The 25143-nt window shown below is 37.0% G+C and overlaps 1 protein-coding gene and 2 pseudogenes across 1 annotated transcript; 1 reads left to right on the forward strand and 2 right to left on the reverse strand.

The window, feature by feature from the left end:
* Nucleotides 1-3481: 3481 nt before the first annotated feature.
* LOC146927030 (uncharacterized) lies at nt 3482-5326 on the reverse strand. Its single transcript, XM_085700439.1, has one exon. The coding sequence runs from the start codon at nt 5172-5174 to the stop codon at nt 3783-3785; it is 1392 nt and encodes a 463-aa protein (XP_085556565.1). The 5' UTR covers nt 5175-5326; the 3' UTR covers nt 3482-3782.
* Nucleotides 5327-10267: 4941 nt separating this feature from the next.
* Nucleotides 10268-12557, forward strand: LOC146927031 (uncharacterized; annotated as a pseudogene).
* A 635-nt stretch (nt 12558-13192) lies between these two features.
* LOC146927032 (FT-interacting protein 1-like) lies at nt 13193-24905 on the reverse strand (annotated as a pseudogene).
* Between the last annotated feature and the right edge of the window lie 238 nt (nt 24906-25143).

A 25143-nucleotide genomic window follows, 5' to 3' on the forward strand; every position in this document is an offset into this window, starting at 1 on the left:
TGTTTCATTCTATTTAATGACTTCTTGTGGTGATTGAATATTGTGTTGATTTGTGAAGAATGTGATTATTAGATTTGACGTATCTATAACTATATATGATCCTAAAAATAGGTTGTCGTTTATATGATATTAGAGGTAGGTGGGTTGCATGTCATGATTTTATTTTTGGTTTAGTGATGACATTGAGTTGTATAGCATAGCATAACGTTTTTGGGCTAATGTCACTAGGTGGTGGGCATTGCAGAGACTATTTAGTATGAAAATTGTTGTTCACATTATTGATAAGGCTGAAAAACACCTATAAAAGACGAAAATACCCCTCAGCAGTTAACTGACGCTGGTTTCACTACTCCTCGGCAGTTAACTATCGAGGTTTCCATCGGCAGTTAACTACCGCCGGTTCCATCGGCAGTTAACTGCTGAGGAAAACAATTATGCAGACAGTGGGTTCTGCTGCATAATTGAACCAAACCATTTTTGGCCAGAGCATTTCCGAAGGCAATATTAGTCGTACAACATTTATACTCAGTCATAGACAAGAAAAATACATTATCTTTTACAGTTGTCCATAATTCAATCAAACCGACATTTCGTTAAAATTACCAAATGTTTGAAATTCATCAAAACGTTAAAGAGTGTCCATAATTAAACAACACATTACATATCATTAAATTAAATCTCTACTGACATTCTACGCAGTTGCAGATGGAACGATCATACATATATAATATATTATCTTCCACCATATTCCGAAACATAAATCCGACGTCGCTATCGTCCCGAATAAGCCAAGGCATATAGCTTGCCGTTTTCCATGCGTATTCCTCTCTATCTTCTCCTAGGTCTATGCATGACATCTGACCAAATAAGTGACGAGTATATTGATTTTCACCAAGATGCTCAAAATATGTGTTAAGTTGTGCCTTTAAATCATCAAGAGAGTTGGTTGGCGTTATCATAACCAAGCGGAGTACATAATACAGCCTCCAATTTTTGCAACCTCAGAATGTTTCACTTCACAAAAGCTTTATGAAATAAAATCATAATTTAGAATGAAATTAAATGAAACGCAATAATGAATAAATCAAATGCGTAAACATTAATAACGAATAAATAAGTATTGCACTAGTTTCACCACATAAAAGTCATATTATCATATATTTATATAAATTACATAATGTTATTTATATTGGCCACAAAAAATTGGCGTTACAATTTCGACCCAAAAATATACATCGGTGTAATTTCTACTTTAAAAAAGGACTAACACCAACAAAAAAATTACTCATTGATCACCAAGTGATTGGGGAAGATCAAGTGAAATAGAATTTTCTTCATCTTCCACAATTACTTCAAATTGTTGCTTTGCTTCTTTGGGAGTGTCCAACAAAATAGGTTCCTCTTTGTTTGACTCCTTTTTTGGTTGCGGCGGTTTCTCTCCCTTTTCAATAATCATGAGCTTTTGGAACAAATCATGTTGATCCATTTAATGTCGTCGGAAAAAAACCTAGCAGTGTCAACTTCGTTCGCATGAAGTGGGAGGACACCGGAGTCGGCATATTTAGAAGTTTCAACATGGACGGAAGCTCCATCAATGTTTGGTTTGGCTTCAACCTTAGACGGTTTGACATCTGCGGATTTTTCGACAAAATTTGGTTTTGTCTCTCCCGGATCATCTTCCGCGTTCTCAACCATTACTATAATTAAACAACACAAAACTATGAATTAAAAACTAACTAATGCATAAACATCAATTGCATAATGAATTAAAACAAAAACAAAAAATACAAAGAAAAAAAATGGTGCAAAATGGCAGTAGCTGCCTCTCTTACGTTTTTGCGCAGCTTTCCTCGGCAGTTAACTGCCAAAATAACTTCGGTAGTCAACCGCCGAAGTCCCCATGCAAGCCTCGGCAGTTAACTGCCGATCCCCCCCCCCCCCCCCCCCAAGACAATGTTAACGTAAACCGACGTAAAAAACCCCAAAAACAGCTAGAAATAAACCGATTAAAATGCTTAATACCTGTTTTTTTTACGTCAAAAGTGTGTTGATACCTCCTATGTTTGATGCTTCAATGATTTTGGAGCAAGATTTGGTGAAACATATATTGGATTTGGGGGTTTAGATGGAAGAGGAAAGAAAAGGTGATGATGAAATAGTGTGTAGGGGAAGCAGGTGGTTGTTTCATCTGATCAAACAGCTCCTCGGCACTTAACTACCGAGGAATTCAAATAACCGACGGTAGTTAACTGCCGAGGAATAGTGAAGCCGGCGACAATTAACTGCCGATGGGTATTTTCATCTTTTATAGGTGTTTTTTCAGCCTTATCAAATGTGTGAACAATAATTTTCATTTAGTATAGTCTAGTTTTATTGGCTACTGTCAAAGGGTGGCGGACCTTGCAGGAACCATTGAGTGGTTCATTATGTGTGCGTTGACACGACGATATCTAGATCATTTGAGTCTTGCATATCATGCACTTCATGCATAAAGTTTTACAAAATAGTTGTTGTGTACTTTAGCTATCCGTTACATTATGGACACGTGTACGGATTTGATGATACCCATTTCCGCGCGTAATCGTACCTGTTAATAAATTAAGTAATTTGTTAAGATATCCATGTGTGTGTGTCTATATATATATATATATATATATATATATATATATATATATATATATATATATATTCTCTTCCTTTCCTCATCTTGTGCGGCCAGGTTTTCTTCTTCTCTTTCATCTCTTCTCTATTTTTCTTCTTCTTCTCTTTAGCATGATTACTCGTTTATGATTTTAAATTTTAGGGCTTTTCAATTTTAGAGGAATACCTGAATATTTCAATTGGTCATATATATTATACTAACCTTTGTTTATAATATCAATCAATTATCAAACTAATTACCCTCTTATTTGTTTACGATTTTAATTTTATGCATTGTTATCTATGGATATTTAAATGTTGAAATTTGTAGGTGATTTAAAAAGTGTTTTTTTTGTTCAAAAAAAATTAATTAAAAAATCCATATATAGGTACCCGCAAATATCCGTGTGTATCTAATTACCCGTGGATTACCCGTATAGAGATACCCTCGCGGATATGGGGAACGAGCACGGGTACCATATTTATCCAATGGGGAGGGGACATATATCATACTACACGAGATCCCTAGTTCCAATTTTATAGATTTGGAGAAGAAAGAACCATTGTATAACGACCATTTTTCTACAAATCAGGGTTCCAATTTTTTGCAAATCAATCTATTTAGTCCTTGGAAATTTTTTCACTTTCGAAAAAATTAGACTCTGCTTGTGTGATATCTGACATGACAAACCTTGTGAGATGTTAACGTAACACATCAACACCTTTAACATTCTAACTTGACCGAGGGTCTAATTTGATTGAAATTTGACACCTTCAGCGACTAATGTAATATTATTTCGACAATTTGGTGAACAAATGTCCATGCAAATTCAATGACGAATTTTGATATTTACTCTTTAATTTTTATTGTTATTCTAATCAAATATAATTGAGTGCTTAATAAGAGTAGTACAAACTATTAACATTTGACCGACAAAAAAAAGAGTAGTACTATACAACTTAGTGCACAAGACAAGTAACCACATGCACTATATCAACTGAGTGCTTAATTTTTTTTATTGTACTATGGTCTTGAGAGTGGCTTTGCGCATCTTGCGCTAATTTGCTCGTACTTGATAAAATAAATTGCTTATTGAAGCTTCTGAACCATAATTCTACCAAATTGGTTTACACACGTTGCATTAGTTGGACACAACATCCATGAATTCAGGGTCATTTCCCAATGCCTCCAAAATCTCATGCGAAAGACAAACTTGAAGGTCTATACTACCTTCTTCTATTCCAGCAAACACCGTAACAAGTCCATTTCCTTTATATCCACTACGAACGGCCACAGGCTTTCCCCATCCAAAATCATTACCAAAAACATCAAACCATGGAGAACTGCTAATGGCTATGAAATTATTTTTTGCCATGTTAGGATACCTAGCCAAGCTTGGATTTCTTAACCAAGACTCGTAGTGATTCTTCAACTTCTCATCAGTGTGTGAAACAATTAACTTGTTCATCTCACAAGCACCTTTACAAAGTCCACCTTCCTCCAACAACTCCCCAACTTTCATTTTAACCATACATCTTGTAACTGCATTTCCAAAATAATATTCTGGTAATGGTGGAACTAACCTTGGTCCAACTCCTATCACGACTATATTAAATACTTCTTCTTGTGGGTCAAATTGTATGGAACGCATCACAGAGCACCAAAGGTGAGTTAAAAGCGCTTGTAGAGAAGATATTTTGATGGTACCAATCTCATCATTGATTTGCGATTTCAGTTGTACAATTTTCTCTTTTGTGAAATGAAATAACCTATTTGATAAACAAAGTTTTTCCTCATTAGAGGACGAAAAACTCAACTCATCACCGTGATTATTTTGTTGCTCCAAAGTGAAAGGAAATCGTATGGGCTTTTGAACACCATTTGGAAACCAACGCTCTAGTGTTGGGGGTTTAGATATTTGATGATGACAACAACTACGTGATATTTCAGCCCATGAATTGATGAAATGCCACACAGACTTTCCGTCAACGACAACATGGTTGAACGAGCAACCAATGCAAATACCGTCAACTAGCTCCGTTACTTGAACTGCCAACAATGGTTTTGAGGTTCCTTCATAGCATTCAACCTCGGTTAAAGCGAAAAATGAATCAACAATTGGAGGTACATAGGTAGGTTCTAGGATGTCAGCAACACAAGTATTCTCAGCTGCAGCATGGATAAAGAGAACACCTGCATTGTTGCATATAACAGAATACGAGACGGTGTTGTCATTGTGTTCCGTTATTTTGAGACGGCCGGCAAGAGGTTGGAAAAAGGCAAGGGCAGAGGACAGAGAGTGGCTCAGCCGTTGGATTTGGTCAGCTTCAACTGGATGGTGATAAAGAAGACCACTTTTGTTGGTTGAAAGAAGTAGAAACTGGAGATCCCATGGAGTCAAATCAATAGTTTGATCACTTGATTTTGGTGCCTTGATTGTATAAGTGGACAGAACTCGTACGGTTCCCACTTTTTTCTTGAGCAATATTTCTATTCTATACTTTGAGGTTGATTTGCTCACTTGGATGGACATATATGCATGTGGTTGTGAGCTTATATAAAAAAAATCGATTGATCACAAAAACATGATATTTATTTTGTTGCGAAGTGTTATACCACAAATTCAACCAACCATTAAAATAAAGTTCAACAATCATTTGTTCATGTGTATAACAATTTCTAGAAGAACTATAAATTTACAATAAATTAGTATCGACACGAAGATCAACAATTGCAAAATAAAATAAAAACATAATATAAATATGAGAGAGAAAATTGTCGCAAAATTTATACAAAATAGTCGTACGAATATCATTTTTCAATAAAGCTCAACCACACAAATAGAAAAATATTATATCCACCTATCATTATCTCCACCTGATTTCCTTATCTCCTAATCCCTTATTACAGTAACATGCTGTTTAATTCGATGAGATCATGAGCAAATTTATAAAACAAAATAGTCACGAACTCCGGATGAAAGTTGAAAAAAAATTAAAGTAACAAGTAATTATTAACAAGGCAAATTCTATGGTACACCAAAAAATTTGAGTGTACCATTACATCAATTTGTTAAATGACTTATTTTTTTAAGGAAAATAATTATTTTCTATCATTGACAATTATAGTAATTAAATCTTATTTACCAAAAACGTCGACAAAATAAAATATACATTTTTTGAATTTTTTATTACTCATAAAATTTTAATATGATTCTTTTAAGCAATGAAATAATGTTTTTTCTAATAAAATGATGTTTTTTAAAATATAAATATTGATAAATAGCTTTTTATTTCATAAAATGATCGTTAACTTATAAATTTATGAAGCAAGAGTACCGGTACACCTCAATTTGTCAGATGTACTGTAGAAGTTCCCTTATTAAAATGTTTTTTAAATGTTAAAATAAAAGGAATGACACCTGGATGCCACGTGTACAACTTATGTACAATCAACATCTTTTACATGTGCAAAAATGTGTCAAATCATCAGTTAAATGGATCCAGAAACTATTTTAAATAACAAAATATTTGCAAGGACGGATTTCAATTTTATTTTTTTTTACAAAGACTATGAACTATTTAAATATTTTAACCATATACTTATGAAGAATGTTAACCAGTGCCCCCGGGGCATTGGTTAAGCAGATAAAGGAGGTAAAATTTTATTAAAAAGTGGTGTAATAATTAGTTAGTCAAAAGTAACAGTTTATATTTCCGAGACAATTTTTCTACTTTTGAATTCCTTAACCAGTGTCCTAGGGAACTGGTTAACAAGACCTTATACTTATTGGGTGGCATATTATAGTTTAAATGTAGGGCAATTATAGTTTGAACAACTTGTTGAGTATTGGTTTAAGCTGGACCACTTTTTCCTACTATTAATTAAATGATCCCTACTAAAGCTTATCATGGTTCAACTATACTCACCCATAAACGTAACCTTCTTTTGCATTGCATTTATGAAGTAATAAATACGTACATACTTGCATCAGACATTGTTTGAGAATTCATGGTTCAAGCCTTACAGGCTTTAATTACGATTAGGTAACTGGGTCCAAGAATCATTACAAGGCATCATTAAAAAGTCTTAGGTAAACGATAAAGTTTTTACAGTATGTGAACCCGCATGTTACTCCCATCAAACGATAAATTCACGGCTTGAATTTGATGTTGAGTTGGTTGGCGTTGAAGGCAGCATCACCAGTATTTGATATTGACTTTAATAAGTTAGTGCCTGCCAGTCCCTTCCTTCCAAATACAAACGCTGTTAACTTTTGCACATATTTGATAACCGACAAATAAGTTGGTTATCACGCTGCACTTAACCCCTATATTGGACAAGTTATTGAGTGATTGCAGCCTTTAACATCTTATCCGTGTTTATATTAGGATTTTATAGTTTTTAGTGTTTTTAGTGCTTTGGAACTAGTAATGCTTGTTTATGTTGTTTGATGATGTAGGTTAATGAATGGCTCTGAAGATGTAGGAAGTTGCATCGTGGATTGAAGATATATCGTTGAAGATGTGGAAAGCTGCAGCATCCTGAGACTCTAGCTGGGTGGTACGTACATAGTACGCATGCGTTGGTCCAGTATGTCCATTTTTAATGAGGAAGAATATGAGTTGTCAATAATGATTGGAATCCTAGGAAGAATAAAGGAATATGCCAGTAGGTAGGTAGGATTGGATAAGGACGGATGGATAGGGACAACCCATGTAAAATGATCAAAGGGTACAACTTGTAGTGGGTGACATTGATCAACTATAAAAGGACACACATATGTTAGTGCCAAGGGTCCGAAAATTCATCTTAGAATTGGAGAGGTTAGGTTACGGCTAGGGTTAGCAGCTTTAGGGATCTCATTCCATCTCATCTTCTACCATTGACGAGTATGGTTACTTGGTGATGCTTTGGCTCACCTTATTCCTTTTAAGGATTGTAATATTGTGACAACTTTATTTATTCTATTAATTTAGTTTTTTATGTTTTCATCTTTATTTCCATTTTCATGGTTCAACTCACCATGAGCTAAACCCCTTCAATTGGTTTAGACATGGTGAAATTCTGATGTATTAATTACTTGAGATATATAAAGATGTGGCGTCGTGCTTTCCTCGGGTAAACCGTTTTAATGCAAAACCATTAGACAAAGCATGTTAGAGTCTGCTGCCTGTCAGGTGTCGAAGACTGAGTCTGGTGCTCATATTAGTTATCCCTCATTGAAGCGGCTTTATGAGGAGCACCTGACACTACAGTAGCTAGACGGATGGAGGTGCCACAAAGACGAGGGAGGAGCAGGTGGAGAGAGATATGAGGAGGCAGTGGTGTGTGAGGAGTTTTCTTCTATATCTCGTCGGGAGTGTGTTGTTCACTAAGACGAACAGACACATTGACACGGTATATTTAGATTGTATGGTGGACTTGAATGCGATTGGGAAGTAGTCGTGGAGATGGATGATATTAGCTTACCTCTATGATTATCTTGATGATGTTGTCCGGTCGTGTAACAAGTCGATGGTTGGATGTGTGACCCTTCTGATTGGTGGTGGTGATGGTGGTTTCGGGTGATGTAACTTCAGACATGATGATTCAAAATTGTTTGGAGAGAGAAACAATAAGGGGATAATATATAAATAACAAGGGGAAATATGTTTCAATATTGCTTCAAAACAAGAAGGGGAGAAAGGTGTGATTTGACTAGGTAGGTGAACACAGCCACAAGGGGACAAAGCAAGGCAAGTCAGCCACGTAACAAGGCAAGGATGAAATCGCAAGGTTAAGAAAAAGAATTGCAACCGCAAATCGTAAAGGGTTAAGAGAAAAGAGCTTCGATTGAGAAATTAGGATTATGGGGACCGACACTAGGATTAGAGATCAATACCGCAGCTTTCTGATACCATTTTTTTTGAATGATTTTCAGACAGGAATGCCCCTAATGAGATGTGATAGCTCGGGTGACCTATATCCCCTTACTACCAGACCTCCGACTCAACTCTCAACACCCTCTTCTTTCATTGCTTTATCCAATAATAATTTATGGCATAATCGTTTAGGACATTCGGGAGCATCTATTTTAAATTCTCTTCATAGAAATAATTTTATTTTTTGTAAGAAGTCTCAGCACAATTCCGTTTGTCAGTCTTGTCAATTTGGAAAACAAATAAAAATGCCATTTTATGAATCTTTGTCTCACACTTTATTACCGTTTGATATTGTGCATAGTGATCTTTGGACATCACCAACTCTTAGTTCTGGTGGTCATCGTTACTATATTTTATTTCTAGATGATTTTACAAATTTTTTATGGACTTTTCCTATTGCACACAAATCCCAAGTTTATTCCATTTTTCTTCATTTTCGCAATCACATTAAAACACAATTTGAAAGAGATTTAAAATGTTTTCAATGTGATAATGGAAAAGAATATGACAATACTTCTGTAAACAAAATGGAATGAGCTTCCTGTTTTCTTGTCCTCACATCTCACTTCAAAATGGAAAAGCCGAAAGAAAAATTCATACTATTAACAATATTATCTGTACTCTTCTTGCACATGCTTCCCTACCACCTTCTTTTTGGCATCATGCTCTTCATATGGCTATTTATTTGTTAAATATTTTTCCAACCAAACAATTAGCTCTTCAAACACCAACTACAATTCTTTACCAAAAACGTCCTTCCTATTCCCCTTCCACCAATAGAAATAAACTCCAACCAAGGTCAACACCATGTGTCTTCTTAGGTTATCCCTCCAATCATAGAGGATATAAGTGTCTTGAATTGTCTAGTCGCAAAATAATAATTTCTAGACACGTTACTTTTGATGAAACTGTCTTTCCATTCTCCTCTTCACTTGCACCCGCCTCCTCATGCTATGAATTTTTGGATCCAAGCAATTATCATTTTCCTTATCACGTGTTACCTACCTCGACCACTCATCAATCAATACAACCAACTGTTACACCTAACACACCACAAATCAACACTACTCCACCACCCATCCCCTCGGCCTCCCCCCTACCTCCCTCACCCCCATCATATTCAATGCCTAACAATACCATCAACAACACAAATCATCCACCAACCCCTATCTCTAACACCACATCCTCTCCTACTATCCCCACACCTACTTCGTCTCTAGCCAATCCTTCATTATCTCCTCAAATCACCACCCGAGCTCAACATGGCATTTTCAAACCACAACAACTTTTTAATCTCCACACTTCTACTTCACCCATCATTTCTCCCTTGCCAACTAACCCTATAAATGCATTACAAGATCATAACTGGAAAATGGCTATGAAAGAGGAATATGATACTCTTATTGAAAATAAGACGTGGGATTTAGTACCACGTCCAGCTAATGCTAATGTTATTCGTAGTTTGTGGATTTTTAGGCATAAGAAAAAATCAGATGGTTCCTTTGAAAGATACAAAGCTCGCCTAGTTGGAAATGGTTAAAATCAACAAATTGGTGTAGATTATGGAGACACTTTTAATCCGGTGGTAAAACCAGCAACTATACAAACAGTCCTCAGTATCGCTATTTCAAAATCATGGTGTATACATCAATTGGATGTCAAGAATGCATTCTTACATGGTAACATTAATGAAACTGTTTATATGCATCAACCTCCCGGATTTCGTGATACTCACCATCCTGATTATGTTTGTCTACTAACGAAGTCACTATATGGCCTTAAACAAGCCCCTCGAGCATGGTACCAATGCTTCACTAAATGTTTTGCGACATTGGGCTTCTCACATAGTGCATGTGATCATTCCTTATTCATCTATAACAATGGTAATGACATAGCATACATTCTCTTATATGTTGATGACATCATCCTTATTGCTTCATCCGATACTCTTCGTCATTACATCATGTCTCACCTTAGTTGTGAATTTCCCATGAAAGATTTAGGCCCTATTAGTTATTTTCTTGGTATCTCAGTTACTATACATTCAGGTGGTCTCTTTTTCTCTCAACATAAATATGTCGAAGAGATAATTGAGAGAGCTTCCATGTCATATTGTAAACCGGTCTCTAGCCCTGTAGACACTAAAGCAAAACTCAGTGGTCTCTCAGGTAACCCTTATCATAATCCATCTAAATTTTGGAGTCTTGCAGGTGCATTGCAATATTTAACTTTCACACGACCTGATATCGCATATGCCGTCCAACAAGTGTGTCTATTTATGCATGATCCTCGCACGCAACATATGACTGCCTTGAAGCGAATTATTAGGTACATTAAGGGTATCATTCATCATGGACTACACCTCTTTCCTTCCCCAGTTGATACCCTCATCAGTTATGCAGATGCTGATTGGGGCGGGTGCCCAGATACGCGAAGATCTACATCTAGATATTGTGTCTACCTTGGAAATAATTTAACTTGTGCCTCAATTATCTCTAACTAATATACAATATATTAATAAATTATACAATGAATATTTTATATTCTAATACTGATTTTGGGGATGCTACCTTTTTAAAATCACAGGTTTGTGAAGAGAAGGATAAAATACAAGTAGTGATGCCAAAAACAGAAATTCCAAATTGGTTTGATTATGCTTGCATTGAAAATAATCCAATTTTTTGGGCTCGTCGGTACTTCCCAATCGTTGCATTAGCATTCGAGTTCGGTGAAGTCAAAGAGAGTGATGAGATAAAGATGAACACTTTATTAAACTCGAGATTCTTACCTAAATTGATGTCAGATAAGTCCTACATCATCGATCTCCATTTGTATATAGAAGGCCAAGAAATATGTCGCAAAGATTTCTGTTACTGCAGTGTCGGGAAACATCATGTATTAATGTGTGACCTCAGGACTTTGATCAACGATGAAGAGTGGAAAAGTCTTGATGCATGTCTTGGACATGATTGAAAGACCATCCAGGTTCAATGTGAATCACATTTGATTATTAATCATTTGGAATTCATGTGTACAAACAGAAAACAAACACCAATGATATCCGCTTCAGTTTCCCTTATTCAACAGACTATATGACAGTGCCATCATCACTTCTGGTTCCAAAATCATCTCCAAAGCAGAAAATGAGACATATACAAAATCTTGATCTAGTAGAAACATTTGGCCATTATTTAAATAATTTTAAATCATAACAATGTGCCTCTATTGCAGATGAACTATTGGGTTGGTGCAGGTATGTTATGGCTGATGTCAAAGGGGAACCTCATTCAGCCTGTGTCATTGGGACAAGTTTAATACAAGAACACGCAGAACATGTGTGGTATGTGAGACATATTTTGGAGATGTTGATGAGGAGTGAGGCGAATCTAATTTGTGATGCACAAGTTCAAAGTGCAGGCCAATTGGTTGTAGATTTATTGACAATAAAAGCACAACATGTGAAGGAAAAAGGCCATGAGGCATTGTATATTAATATGAGTATACCAATTTTACTAGAGGAATGTGAGTGTCTTCTTTGTACAGATTTAGTAGAACAATTGGAATCCTCTCAGACCCTTCTACCTCAGAAGCAGAAAAAAAAAATAAGAGTGAAAGCACATAGAGAGGATGTACACAATGAAGAGATGTGTCAAGAGAAACCGAGAGGAACTAGAGAGAGCTTGTTTTGGAAAGGAGCCGAACATGAAGTCTCAGCTCCAAGTCGTCGCTATTGGGGAAGCGTTGAGTTACAAGATGGAGATCCACTTGTTTGGAGAAGTTGGAATGGGAAAGAAACCTTCTGGGAGAGGGTGAGAAATATTGTTATTCTGTTGAAATGCCAAAATTGTTTTGTAGAGGAAGCTTCAAGCTCAAGTAATGTAAAGTATTTGGATCCTGAAGTGGAAGATTTGTTGAAGAGTATAGAGAAAGATACAATGCCAATAAGCTTGGATGAATCTCAAGGGAAATTGAAGGCATATATTGTTCCATAAGATGTACCTGTTTCTGAAAAGTACATGATGGAAACTGCAATCATCAAAGGACAGGAAAGAATGGGAAGGTTGGGATGTAATTTCAAAATGACAAGTAATGGAAAGCTGAGGGTGGAGTTTGGTGCTAAGTGTGGTAATATTTCAATGCAGCATGAGTTGGGAATGGAGCACAATGCTCAGAATCAGAAGCAGAATGAGCTGGGGGATGAGAATCAGAAACAACATGAGTTGAGAGGTCAAATTCATAGCACAAATCAAAAATAGAATAAGACGGGTTTGAGCAAGAAAAGTCTTATTATGTGGATTGGATGCTGCTGCAGCTGCTTCTATGATTGAATTATAATTGATTTAAAAGATATTGTTGTAAGACTCATCTTTAGGAGTAGTTGAAATTGTATTGAATTGTACCCCTCACATGGGTGCTTCACGGTTTGAATATACCCTGCAATGATTTGATAGAGCATTTGAGGGGCAAAGATGGTGAAAAGAGAAATTTTTTGCTAGTTAGTACATTATAAATTTCCATTAAAGTCGTAATTTGCAAGAAGATAAAAGCAGGAAATGAATAAATTGAAAATTGTTAATATGTGTATGCAATTGCAACACACAAATAAATAAAACTGTGTAAAACAAATTTACAGTAAGCTTTCTGTTCTAGAAGGGAGCTTCTTGAAGAAATTACTTGGTACAGAAGGTAGTTTGTTCCTAAACCTAGTATGTTTTAAATCATACAAACTTGTCACCAAAACCACATCTCTAAGAGTTTAGTCTGCAAACATTAAGTCACGTAAACCTCGGTAGTTTGAATCCTACTGCAAGTATGCAACCGTTCAAATCCTATCATACCTCATTCTCACCATATCATGTGATCTTGATGTTGGAAATGTGTCAAACACTTTATCAAGTTCATCAGGATGAACATATTCAGCCCATGAGAGTTTCGTCTCGATGTAAAGTGATTTTCGAGGATAAAACAAATAGTTCCATAAGCCAATGAAGAACTTGTAGAGAAAAAAAAGTTGGTAGTATCAATTCAGGATACTACATGTTATGAAATGTGCAAAATGAATAATTTTCATTTCTCGTAGTTGAATCAACATGTACAAGGATATATAGTGTTACACAACTCCTAATCAACATGCTAATCACACTTATTATCATACAAAATCAGTTACTGGTAAATCAAGTAAACTTAACTAAAATGAACTAAACACAGTTACTTGTATGTCAAGCAACTGCATTATTATCTTTCTCCTTATTCTCTAATAGTCCCCCACAAGCTGGGACATGGTAAATGTCAAACATTCCCAGCTTGGATAGTAAAATGTGAAATGGTTGAGGAAGAAGTGGTTTGGTGAAGAAATCTGCCAATTGATCTTTGGAGGAAACTGGTAGCAACTTCATGGATCCTGCTTGCAATTTTTCCCTAACGAAGTGACAGTCAATCTCAAGATGCTTTGTCCTTTCATGAAAAACAGGATTGGCAGCTATATGTAAGGCACTCTGATTATCACAATAAAGCACATGTGGTTTAATGAGTGAAACATGAAGTTCTTTGAGCAAATACAAAAGCCACTGAAGTTCACATGTTGTTGCACCCAAAGCTCTATACTCAGCTTCTGATGAGGATCTGGAAATAGTCAATTGCTTCTTAGTCCTCCATGAAATGAGAGAGCTGCCAAGAAAGAAGCATTGACAAGAGATTGATCTTCTGGAATCTATGCACCCTTCCCAGTCAGCATCTGAAAACCCTGAGAGACATAGAGAAGAAGCTCTAGTAGCTATAGCAAAATGTTTCTCAGTTGGGGAAGAGAGAAATTGATTGAGCAGTTGGGAAGCTCTGGTCTGGTGTTGGTGAGATATATCAGCATACCAATCAATCTTCTGTAGGAAGGGACATCACTGTAAGGTGCACTATTAACTTGATGAAGCTTACATGAGGGTTCAGATGGTGTAGATACAGGTTTGCAAGCCAAGTGACCTGTATCAGTGAGAAGGTCAAGACAATATTTTCTCTGACACAATGAGATGCCTTTGGAAGAGTGTGCCACCTCCAAACCAAGAAAGTATTTTAATTGCCCAAGATCTTTAATTTTGAATGCAGTATGTAAGATGGATTTGATGTGTTGACATTCAAGCAATGAGTTACCAGCAATTATCACATCATCAACATACACTAACATTACTGTGAAGGTAGTAGCAGATTTCTTGATCAACAAGGAATGATCAGATGTTGATTGTGTATATTGATGGGCAAGAAGTAATGAAGTGAGTTTCTCATACCACTTCCTGCTTGGCTGCTTGAGACCATAGAGAGATTTCTGCAGTTTACAAACTTGATTTGGTTTAGAAGTAATAACACCTTGAGGAACAGTCATATAAACATCTTCCTGTAAGTCTCCATGGAGAAATGCATTGTTCACATCAAGCTGATGGATGTGCCAGTTGTTTATAGCTGACAAAGCAATAACAGTTCTGACTGTAGTGAGTTTAGCAACTGGTGAGTAGGTATCAAAATAGTCCAGTCCCTCAACTTGGTTATAGCCTTTGGTAACCAATCTTGCTTTGTGTAAAATCCCGCTCTTCAGCAATAAGAATTTTACCCATCGGATGTATCAGAGGTTAAGTGATGAAGAATGTTAAGTGCGACGGAAGATATTATTATGCAATGTCAGTTTTACGCGAGATGAGTTATCAGATTAAGAACGTGTCAGAGGACCAATGCTCATGGGAAGCGAGTATGACAGAGAATATTTATTAAACGATGTCAGTCAGACTTGGGTTTAAGTATCAGTGTCAGGCTAAACACGATTAAGACGAAGGGCATTTTGGGTATTTGCACGCAAGTAGTATAAAATCCTATTTGGGCACAAATTCTTCATTCTTCACTTCTCTTTCTCTCTCTAGGTTTTTGAGAAGAGAAATTCTATCCTCCTTCACTTCTCTTCTCTTCTCTTCTCGTCCTTCATTCTTCACTTCTCTTTCTCTCTCTAGGACCGCCCCCATCCTTCCCTCTTTAAGCCATCAAAGCTTTCCAATACATGAAATTGGTGATCAAGCATGAATCATGGAAGCTTCAAGGACAAGAAACAACAAAGAGAGTGGATTGAACTTGGATTCTTGGACTAGGGTTTGGTCTTGGGAGAGCTAGGAACTTGAAGATATTGAAAGATTATGTTAAGGTGAGTTCTTAGATAGAACCTACCTTTGGGATTATGTGCTTAAATTGGCAAGGAAAACATAATTTATGTTAGTTTAGTTTTGATGAACTTTTATACCCCCAAAGTGATTCTTGTTGATTATATGTTAAATTGCTATGAAATATGTTTAAAAATGTCTCTATATGTTGCTGGATGTTTACGGTGCATTGCAGGATCGAATTGGACGAGTTTTGGGTCAAAATTGCAAAATTTGCACCACAGACCCGAAGAAACTCGCTATTAGCGAAATATTTTGCTAATAGCAAAATTCCCCAGAAAATGCAGGTCGCTAATAGCGACTCCCTCTGCCTAGACCAACTTTTGTTTGGCTTGTTTGCTCCTTTTAGGGCCGGTGGTTCAATCTGAAGCCTTTCTTTCATCGTTTTACAATTTTATAACCCCAAAACAACATCGATGCAATGCACATAACATCGAATGATTCTTGAAATGAAAATCATGGCTAAATTAACATATGATCAAGGATTGAATTAGAGAATCTTAAGCATGATGGGGTAGCAATGAACTAAGAATGGGTATGAATGTAGAGTCTCGACATAGTTTGTCGAGAACTAGAATGTTAAGCTAGAATCCTATGTAAGTTAAGACGTGAAGTATATTCTCTTCGCACACGATTAAGAATGATTATGCACGCATGATAAGCCGTGGGTTGTTAAGTTAATCTCTCCACTATGGAAAAGTATGAACATGAATGACTAAGTATGTAGTTTACCGCTAATCGGATCGATCCCGGATCCGAGGTATATGAGTATGCATGTATAGGTTTAACCTTACATGAATGATTAAGACTATCACTAAAATGAATAATGTAGGTGTCATGTCTCTTGTGGTCCACACAAGGTTGGGATCTCAAGGGGTTCTCGAATGGGAACGGGATAAGCTCTGCAAGGGGGCCCGCATTTCACTGAGTAAGCAAGACGTAGGTGTCGTGAGAACAGGATAAGCTCTGCAAGGGGGGCCCGCACGTCACTGAGGGAGTCCGATGTGCCTTAGCTTGGTTTTCATCGGTATGTATGGGATTGTTCTTGGGGTTACTCCACCCAGGGCTCTCCGTAAAATGAATCAATATAATGATTGTTTGTTCAACGCTAACCTAATGAATGAATGAATATGACTATGTATGAGATGATTATGATTATGATATGATTTTATCCATGAATAAGTTATGAATGTTATACCATTGACGATTTAGGATTCCCCGATCGTCTAGTTTAGGACCGTGTCATGAATATGTTATGTTTAGGCCTCGATGCGTTTAGAGAATCTTGGCATAGCGATATTAGGTTCCCTTAAACCGCCATGACACGTATGATGTTAGTAAAGACCTATGACAAGTAAGATGAACCTACGACGGATCTAGTGTGCATGACCGTCTAGGAAAGCATGACCACACACGTATAATCAACTGCCAGGTTGTATTGTAGACACGTGGTGACCGTAGGTTTCCCCCGAGGTTACCTGTAACGCCCGTTTCAATTATTTAATTATTTTAATGCGTTTTAGCATATATTTATATGCTTTATGTGATTCGTGAGATTTATGCGATTTATATGTGATTTAATGTGATTTATAAGATTTATGTGAGATATATGATTTTTAGAGATTTTATGAGATGTTGTAACTTATTTTATTATTTAATAAAATAAGATTGGAAAATAAAATAAATATTAAGTTGTGGGGTTGTTTTGTCAATTTAGAAAGTTGGTGGTAGAAAGAAGAAATAAGATAAATTAGATGAGGGGTTATAAATAAGAGAAGTTAGGTTAGAAAGACATAAAACGTACGATCAGTTTTTGGTGAAAAAGGGAGAAAAGTCAAGAGAAGAGGAGAAGCAAGAGAGAGAGCTGCGATTTTCATCTATTAAGGTAAGGGTGAGACTAACTTTCAATATTATTAAGTCTATGATTCTGATGATTAGGTTTAACATGTTGTAGGTTGAATTTTGTGAGAAATAAGAATTAGGGTTTGAGAGAGATTTGATGATTAAACGATGAAAAGTTGTTAGATTGAAGTAGAAATTGTGTACAGACCTTAGATAATCCATAGGGTGATAATTGGAAGTAGTTTTGAGGTTAGAACCATGTGATTAGGTGAATTTTCGTGAAAATCTGCATTCTGCCTGAGCTGACATTCATCGCTCGCCACCGCGAGCAAGACCAGGCCGCTCGCCACCGCGAGTAAAGTCGCTCGCCACAGTGAGCAAGCAATCTTGAGAGTTCCAGAGAGCATGTTTTGCTCGCCCTCGCGAGCAATTGAACTCGCCTCGCGAGTTAGTGTTTTTAGTTGCCCAAAATTGTTCCCTTGCCATCTTTTCGCACGTGTAGTCTTGAGATGACCTTGGGGTAGGAAATGAAAGTTGTTTAGAATATTATAAGCTGACCAGAGAGCATGAATTAAGATGACTAATGTTGTTAGTAATGTGATATGGATATATATGCACTATGTGATTATTTTTGATTATTAAGTTGATGTGGGTCATTCTTTAATGATGATGCATATGAACTGTTTATATGCTGCCTTACGTTGCTGTTCTGCTGTTGTTGACTGTTAATATCATAAAGTTGTAAGTGTCGGTCTAAGTTGTAAAGTTGTAAGATGTTTTCCAAGTTGTTGGAGTCGTATGTGATATTCACGATGTTTCAAGTTGTAAGATGTTGAGTCCATGCATACTCATTCAAGTTGAGGGCTTGATGCCCTGGAGCCATTGCTCAATTACGTTGAGGGCTTGATGCCCTGGAGCTTTTGCTCAATTATGTTGGGGGCTTGATGCTCTGGAGCCTTTTTACGCTCAAATATGTTGGGGGCTTAATGCTCTGTATTGGTACCACATGCATTTGCATTTGTCAAGATGATTTAAGAAGTTGAAGTTGCATAGTCGACTCGAAGTCGTCAAGTTGTTAAGATTAGATTGTGAAGTCGATTATGAAGTTGTAATGATAAATGATTATGAAGTTGTTTACGATGTGTTATTATGAAGTTGTCTATTATGATGTTATGACTTGACATGATTATTTTATGATATGTTAATAATGTTTAAGTTGTTAAATTTAATTGATGAATTATATGCTTAATATTGTTGTTTGAGAAATCTCACCCCTTCTGCTTGAAAATGTTGCCCTTCGTATGGGTAACTTGCAGGTGACCAAGTTTAGTTGCGGTCGTGAGTGGACTCCTCACAAGTGTGTCTTAGGTGCTCTGATACAAAATGGGATGGGATTTTATTATTGCTTTCTGTTCCTTATGTATTACCTTATGAAACTTTTAAGAATTATTGTTGAACTAAGATATTATGAGATTTTATGTTGAGGCCCTTGTGCCAAAGATTATTTAGGTTGTTGAACTATTCCGCCGCGAAGTTGAAAATAATTAAGTTGTTGGATTTTGAAGGATGAATACTTATTTATTCCGTTTATGATTTTTTTTTTTTTTTAGAAAAGAATGTGACATTCCGTTATGTTGAATTACTCTGATTTTTGTTTAAGAAATTTTTATGTTGAGAAAATGGGGTGTTACATTACCTATAGCCTAGGATTAGGTAGAACTCACTGAGACATTATGTCTCATCCCAATCCTTATTTGTTTCAGATAAACAGGTAGGCATTGCAGGCTCGAAGCCGGATGGATATTTCAGCAAGTGCGCGTACGTTTCCCCGCAGGATGTTATGGATTTCAAGGATGTATTTCCTATCTATAGAGGATATGTACTATATTGTTGATTGCACGAACGCAAATTGTTGTATAAAATATTCATTCGATGTATTTATGTTGTAAATTTTAATGTATCCAGTACTAAATATAACACACATGCTAAATTTTCTAGATACATTTAGTATGGGTGTTACACTTTGTATCTCTCAATGGTACCATCTGCATGATGTTTGATCTTGTATATCCACCTACATCCTATAGGTTTGATGTGTGGTGGTAAATCCACCAGTTTCCAAGTGCCAGTATTTTCAAGAGCTATAAGCTCAGCTTGCATTGCTTGCTGCCAACAAATGTGCTTGCTTGCTTCATCATACGTGGTTGGCTCAATATGTGAATCAATGGATAGAGAAAAAGCACAATGAGAAGGATACACATTAGTATAAGATAAGGAATCAGAAATGGAATATTTAACATTGACAGGCAAAGTATGAAGTGAACCAGAAGCATTATTGCAGATATAGTCTTGTAAATGAGATGGAGGGTGGATAGTTCTGGAAGATTTTCTGAGATTAGGTGGGGAAATAGGAGTGGTAGGTGGTGTAGGGTCATCATGGGGTGGGTCTGGATCAATAATAGGTGGGGGAGGAGTTGGGGAAACAATTGGTGTAGAATTACTTGAAGTGCAAGTATCAGATGAAAAATAGGTCCATGTAGTGGTTATGGACAAAGGGTTGGCTGGATAAGGTAAAATATGTTCATGAAATTGAACATGTCTGGATATATGTATCTCCCTTGAGTGAATATCTAAGAGAACTGAACCTTTGAAACCAACAGAGTAACCTAAAAAGACAGATTTTCTAGCTCTAGCTAACAGTTTGGATCTTTGTGCTTGAAGGATAGATGAATAGCATAAAGAACCAAAAACTTTGAATGAGTCAATATCAGGAAGTTTATCATGAAGTAGTTGGTATGGTGATTTTGTTGTGGAGAGTAGGAGAGGTGACTCTGTTGATGATAAAGGTCGCATGTAATAGGGCATAGGACCAATATGGAGCAAGTAGTTTAGATTGATATAAAAGAGCTTTTCCTACATTGAGGATGTGTTGATGTTTTCTATCAACTCTACCATTTTGTTGGGGGGTTTCAACACAGGACCTATGATGTATGATGCCTTTAGAGGCATAAAAGGAATGAAGTAAAAATTCAGGTCCATTATGTGACCTGATGGCTTTGGGAGTTATATGAAATTGGTTTTCAATGAGAGAAATGAAGTTCTTAACATGTTGAGAAACTTCAGACTTGGATTTTAATAGAACAATCCAAACATATCTACTAAAATCATCAAGAATAGTAAGGAAATATCTATGATTATGAACAGAAGGAGTAGAAATGGGACCCCAAATATCAAAATGCAAGAGTTCAAATTTGCTGGAAGCAACAGATACACTAGATGGAAAAGACAATTTCTTTTGTTTGGCAAAATGACATATATCACATGTGGCATTGTGATCAAAAGTAAGAGTGGGATACAATTAAGACATATGAATTATGAGTCTTTTTGGAGAAACATGCCCTAATCTAAAGTGCCACAATGCAGATGAAGGTATGGTTAAATTTGTATGGGTGGAAATGTGATTAACAGACAAACTATTGCACAAAGGCTTATTGAAGGAATCTAAATCTAATCTATATAACCCTTCAAGCTGTTCACCCAAACCAATCATCTTCTGGGAGTGAAGATCTCCTACGAAACACCTTTTGTCATGAAAGTTGGCATAACAATTCAAAGACTCACATATTTTAGAAATAGAAATCAGATTCATAGTAAATGATGATGAATACAAGACATTTTCAAGGTAAAATTGAGGTGAAAAATGGATAGTGCCAGCATATTGAACTAAAACTGAGGTTCCATTAGGCAAATTAACAGGTTTAGGATCAATTTTGTGATAAGATGTAAACCAATGTGCAGAGGAAGTGATATGTTCATTGGCTCCTGAATCTAAAATCCATATATCAGACTTGGCAGAAATAGAACAAGAGAATATGGATGATATACCTGACAAGGGAGAAGAGCTTATTTGATTGGCACTAGCAGAGGGTGTGGATGATGAAGGAAACAAATTCACTTGCTGAAGCAAGCTTACAAGATGATCATACTTCTCTTGTGAGATATTGGCATTGGATGAAGATGCTTCATTGCAACTTCCTGATGGTGCTTCATTTGTTTCAAAACTGCCTGAAGCATTGATAGAAGGAGCTTGCTTCTGGAAATATGGATATCCATGTTTGACATAACAATAATCAACAGTATGATTTCTCTTCCACAAAAGGTGCACTGGCGTGGAGGCCTTAAACTAGATGAATGACCGCTCCCTCTGCCTCTGCCAGATGAATAATCTGATTTGCTACGAGAATCAGAGGCATTTATCAAAGAAATAGATTCATCAACCCTTGAAGCTATTGAATTATTGTTGCTTTCTTCCTGAATCACCAAGGCATAAACTCTGTTGATAGTTGGAAGAGGATCTATCATGAGAACTTGAGTTTTAATAACTCCAAATTTATCATTCAATCTAGTAAGAAACTGAATGATTTGATCTTCTTCTCTGTAATTGCGTGCTTCCCTCATAACAGCACAACGACAGGGATGAGGACAAGTACAATGAGGCATAGGCCTATGAGAATTCAGCTCATCCCATATAATACACATCTCTGTGAAGTACCCTAAAATGGATTTTGTGCCTTGCTTCAAGCTATTGATATTGGAACGAAGTGTATCAATTCGTATCCTATCAGCTTTTGCAAAACGATCCTTAAGATCTAACCACGCATCAATGGCGGATTCATGAAAAACCAAAGTCTGAGCAATTTGCGGTGAAACAGAGTTGATAATCCATGACTGTATAAGATGATTGCATCGTTCCCAGGCACTACGGTTCAAATCATCTTCATCAGGAACTTCCATGGAACCGTCAACGAATTTCAATTTGTTTTTTGCGCCAAAAGCTCGAATCATGGAACGACTCCATGAGATATAATTGGATCCATCCAAGAGAGGAGTAACAAGAATAGAATTCAGACCTTCGCTTGGATGTACATAGAACACAGATTCAGTATCCAGTTGATTTTGACGAGGCATGATTGAAATGAGACGAGACGAAATCAAGACAAGAAAATGCAGAGAAATAGCAAGGATTCAAGAAGGAATCGAAGAAATTGCAGAGAAAGTTGCAGAAAATCAATGGCGAAAGGTTGAAGAAGATGAAGAAAAGTTGTTGTAACTAACTTTGTAACAAACTTTCTTCATGAAGATGAGAGAGAGAGAGAGAGAGAGAGAAAAGGCTCTAGATACCATGTTATGAAATGTGCAAAATGAATAATTCTCATTTCTCATAGTTGAATCAACATGTACAAGGAGTATATATAGTGTTACACAACTCCTAATTGTAACAGCCCGGTGGTCCCCTCGCAAGGCAAGGCACTGCACCCCCCGCACTGCACTGTTACTCACAAGCTTAATCACTAGCCCCCTCACCATACTAGTGTTTTTGCCTCCCGTGGGAATCGAACCTAGTACCTGGGGATAAGTACTACTTCAATGCATTCCCACTACCAATTGAGCTATTAGCTCAATTGGTAGTGGGAATACATTGAAGTAGTACTTATCCCCAGGTACTAGGTTCGATTCCCACGGGAGGAAAAAACACTAGTATGGTGAGGGGGCTAGTGATTAAGCTTGTGAGTAACAGTGCAGTGCGGGGGGGTGCAGTGTCTTGCCTTGCGAGGGGCCCACCGGGCTGTTACAATAAAAAGGCGCCTTTTTATTGTAACAGCCCAGGTGGGCCCCTCGCAAGGCACTGCACCCCCTGCGCTGCACTGTTACTCACAAGCTTAATCACTATCCCCCTGATAGTGTTTTTGCCTCCCGTGGGAATCGAACCTAGTACCTGGGGATAAGTACTACTTCAATGCATTCCCGCTCAATTGGTAGTGGGAATGCATTGAAGTAGTACTTATCCCCAGGTACTAGGTTCGATTCCCACGGGAGGCAAAAACACTAGTATGGTGAGGGGGCTAGTGATTAAGCTTGTGAGTAACAGTGCAGTGCGGGGGGTGCAGTGCCTTGCCTTGCGAGGGGCCCACCGGGCTGTTACAATAAAAAGGCGCTAGCTCAATTGGTAGTGGGAATGCATTGAAGTAGTACTTATCCCCAGGTACTAGGTTCGATTCCCACGGGAGGCAAAAACACTAGTATGGTGAGGGAGCTAGTGATTAAGCTTGTGAGTAACAGTGCAGTGCGGGGTGTGCAGTGCCTTGCCTTGCGAGGGGCCCATCGGGCTGTTACAATAAAAAGGCGCTAGCTCAATTGGTAGTGAGAATGCATTGAAGTAGTACTTATCCCCAGGTACTAGGTTTGATTCCCACGGGAGGCAAAAACACTAGTATGGTGAGGGGGCTAGTGATTAAGCTTGTGAGTAACAGTGCAGTGCGGGGGGTGAAGTGCCTTGCCTTGCGAAGGGCCCACCGGGCTGTTACACTAATCAACATGCTAATCACACTTATTATCATACAAAATCAGTTACTTGTAAATCAAGTAAACTTAACTAAAATGAACTAAACACAGTTACTTGTATGTCAAGCAACTGCATTATTATCTTCCTCCTTATTCTCTAATACTACACAAGTATCAAAAAGAGGATGTGAACTAATATTGTTGTAATGTGATTCTTCCAATGACAAACATCATTGAACCATCTCCCAAATGTGATCAAACCGAAGAAAAACGACATCAAGCGAAAGAAGTTAGGTTTGCTTGTTCTCAAGCTCCATAAATGGTCAATTTGATTAACTGTGAAATGTTGTGAGTGTGTAGTAACCCTCACTGCAAGTTGAAGTTCACCTATTCTCTTTACTCCATGTTGGTGTAAAACAAGAAGTGGGTAAGAATTGGCGTGGATTATATTTGCCAAGTGTTGATAGCCTAATCCTTAATTACCTTTCCACTTCTACTATCTTGGATTGAACTTCCACTACGATCATTTTCACCTATATGACAATTGTTAAAAACAAACAACTACTGTCATAAGAGGGCAAGAACATTAAACCTCCTGTATGTATTGTTCATTTCATTTGGGATTGAACTTCCACTAGGATCATTTCCTGTTTGGATCCATTTCTGACCATATTTGGCTACATGCTACAATGACCATTCTTCTTCATAGGAAGAAGCCCTTTTGCTCCTAATTAAATGCCTATTTCAAGTATTTCAATAGGCTGCTACCAATACCACAGCTATCTTGTTGGTCTTTGAATTTGATCACTTATGTACAAAGTTGATTCATTTAAGACATTGTATCCATCCTTCAAAACAAACTCTAACGTGAATCCTACATGAAAATATAAGTTCATTTCGTATATCACTATCTAGCTCACTTCTCAAGGATGTTCAAAGGTAAGCTTATCTTCCCATGTACCTCATCCTTTGAAGATTAAACATGATCCTCCAAAGTAATGATAAAAATTGAAGTTTTTAACAATAAGAAATTCACGTTTAGGCTTCTTAATGACTGTGACATCAACTTGGACAAAGCACAATGTCACTTAACATAACACATCAGTACCTCTAAGGCAGTATTTTAACTGACGTTACACAATTTGGGGAAACAATTTAATAATTCGTAAATTTTGGCATTTCAAATTGCCAGATACTTCCAAAT

The sequence above is a fragment of the Medicago sativa genome, chromosome 4 (genome assembly GCF_051527215.1).
Source record: "Medicago sativa cultivar Bolivia chromosome 4, Bolivia_mono, whole genome shotgun sequence".
NCBI classification, from domain to species: Eukaryota; Viridiplantae; Streptophyta; class Magnoliopsida; order Fabales; family Fabaceae; genus Medicago; species Medicago sativa.

What these genes read in the sequence shown, in the direction of transcription:
- LOC146927030 (XM_085700439.1), bottom strand. Translation starts at nt 5,174, where the DNA reads ATGTCCATCCAAGTGAGCAAATCAACCTCAAAGTATAGAATAGAAATA.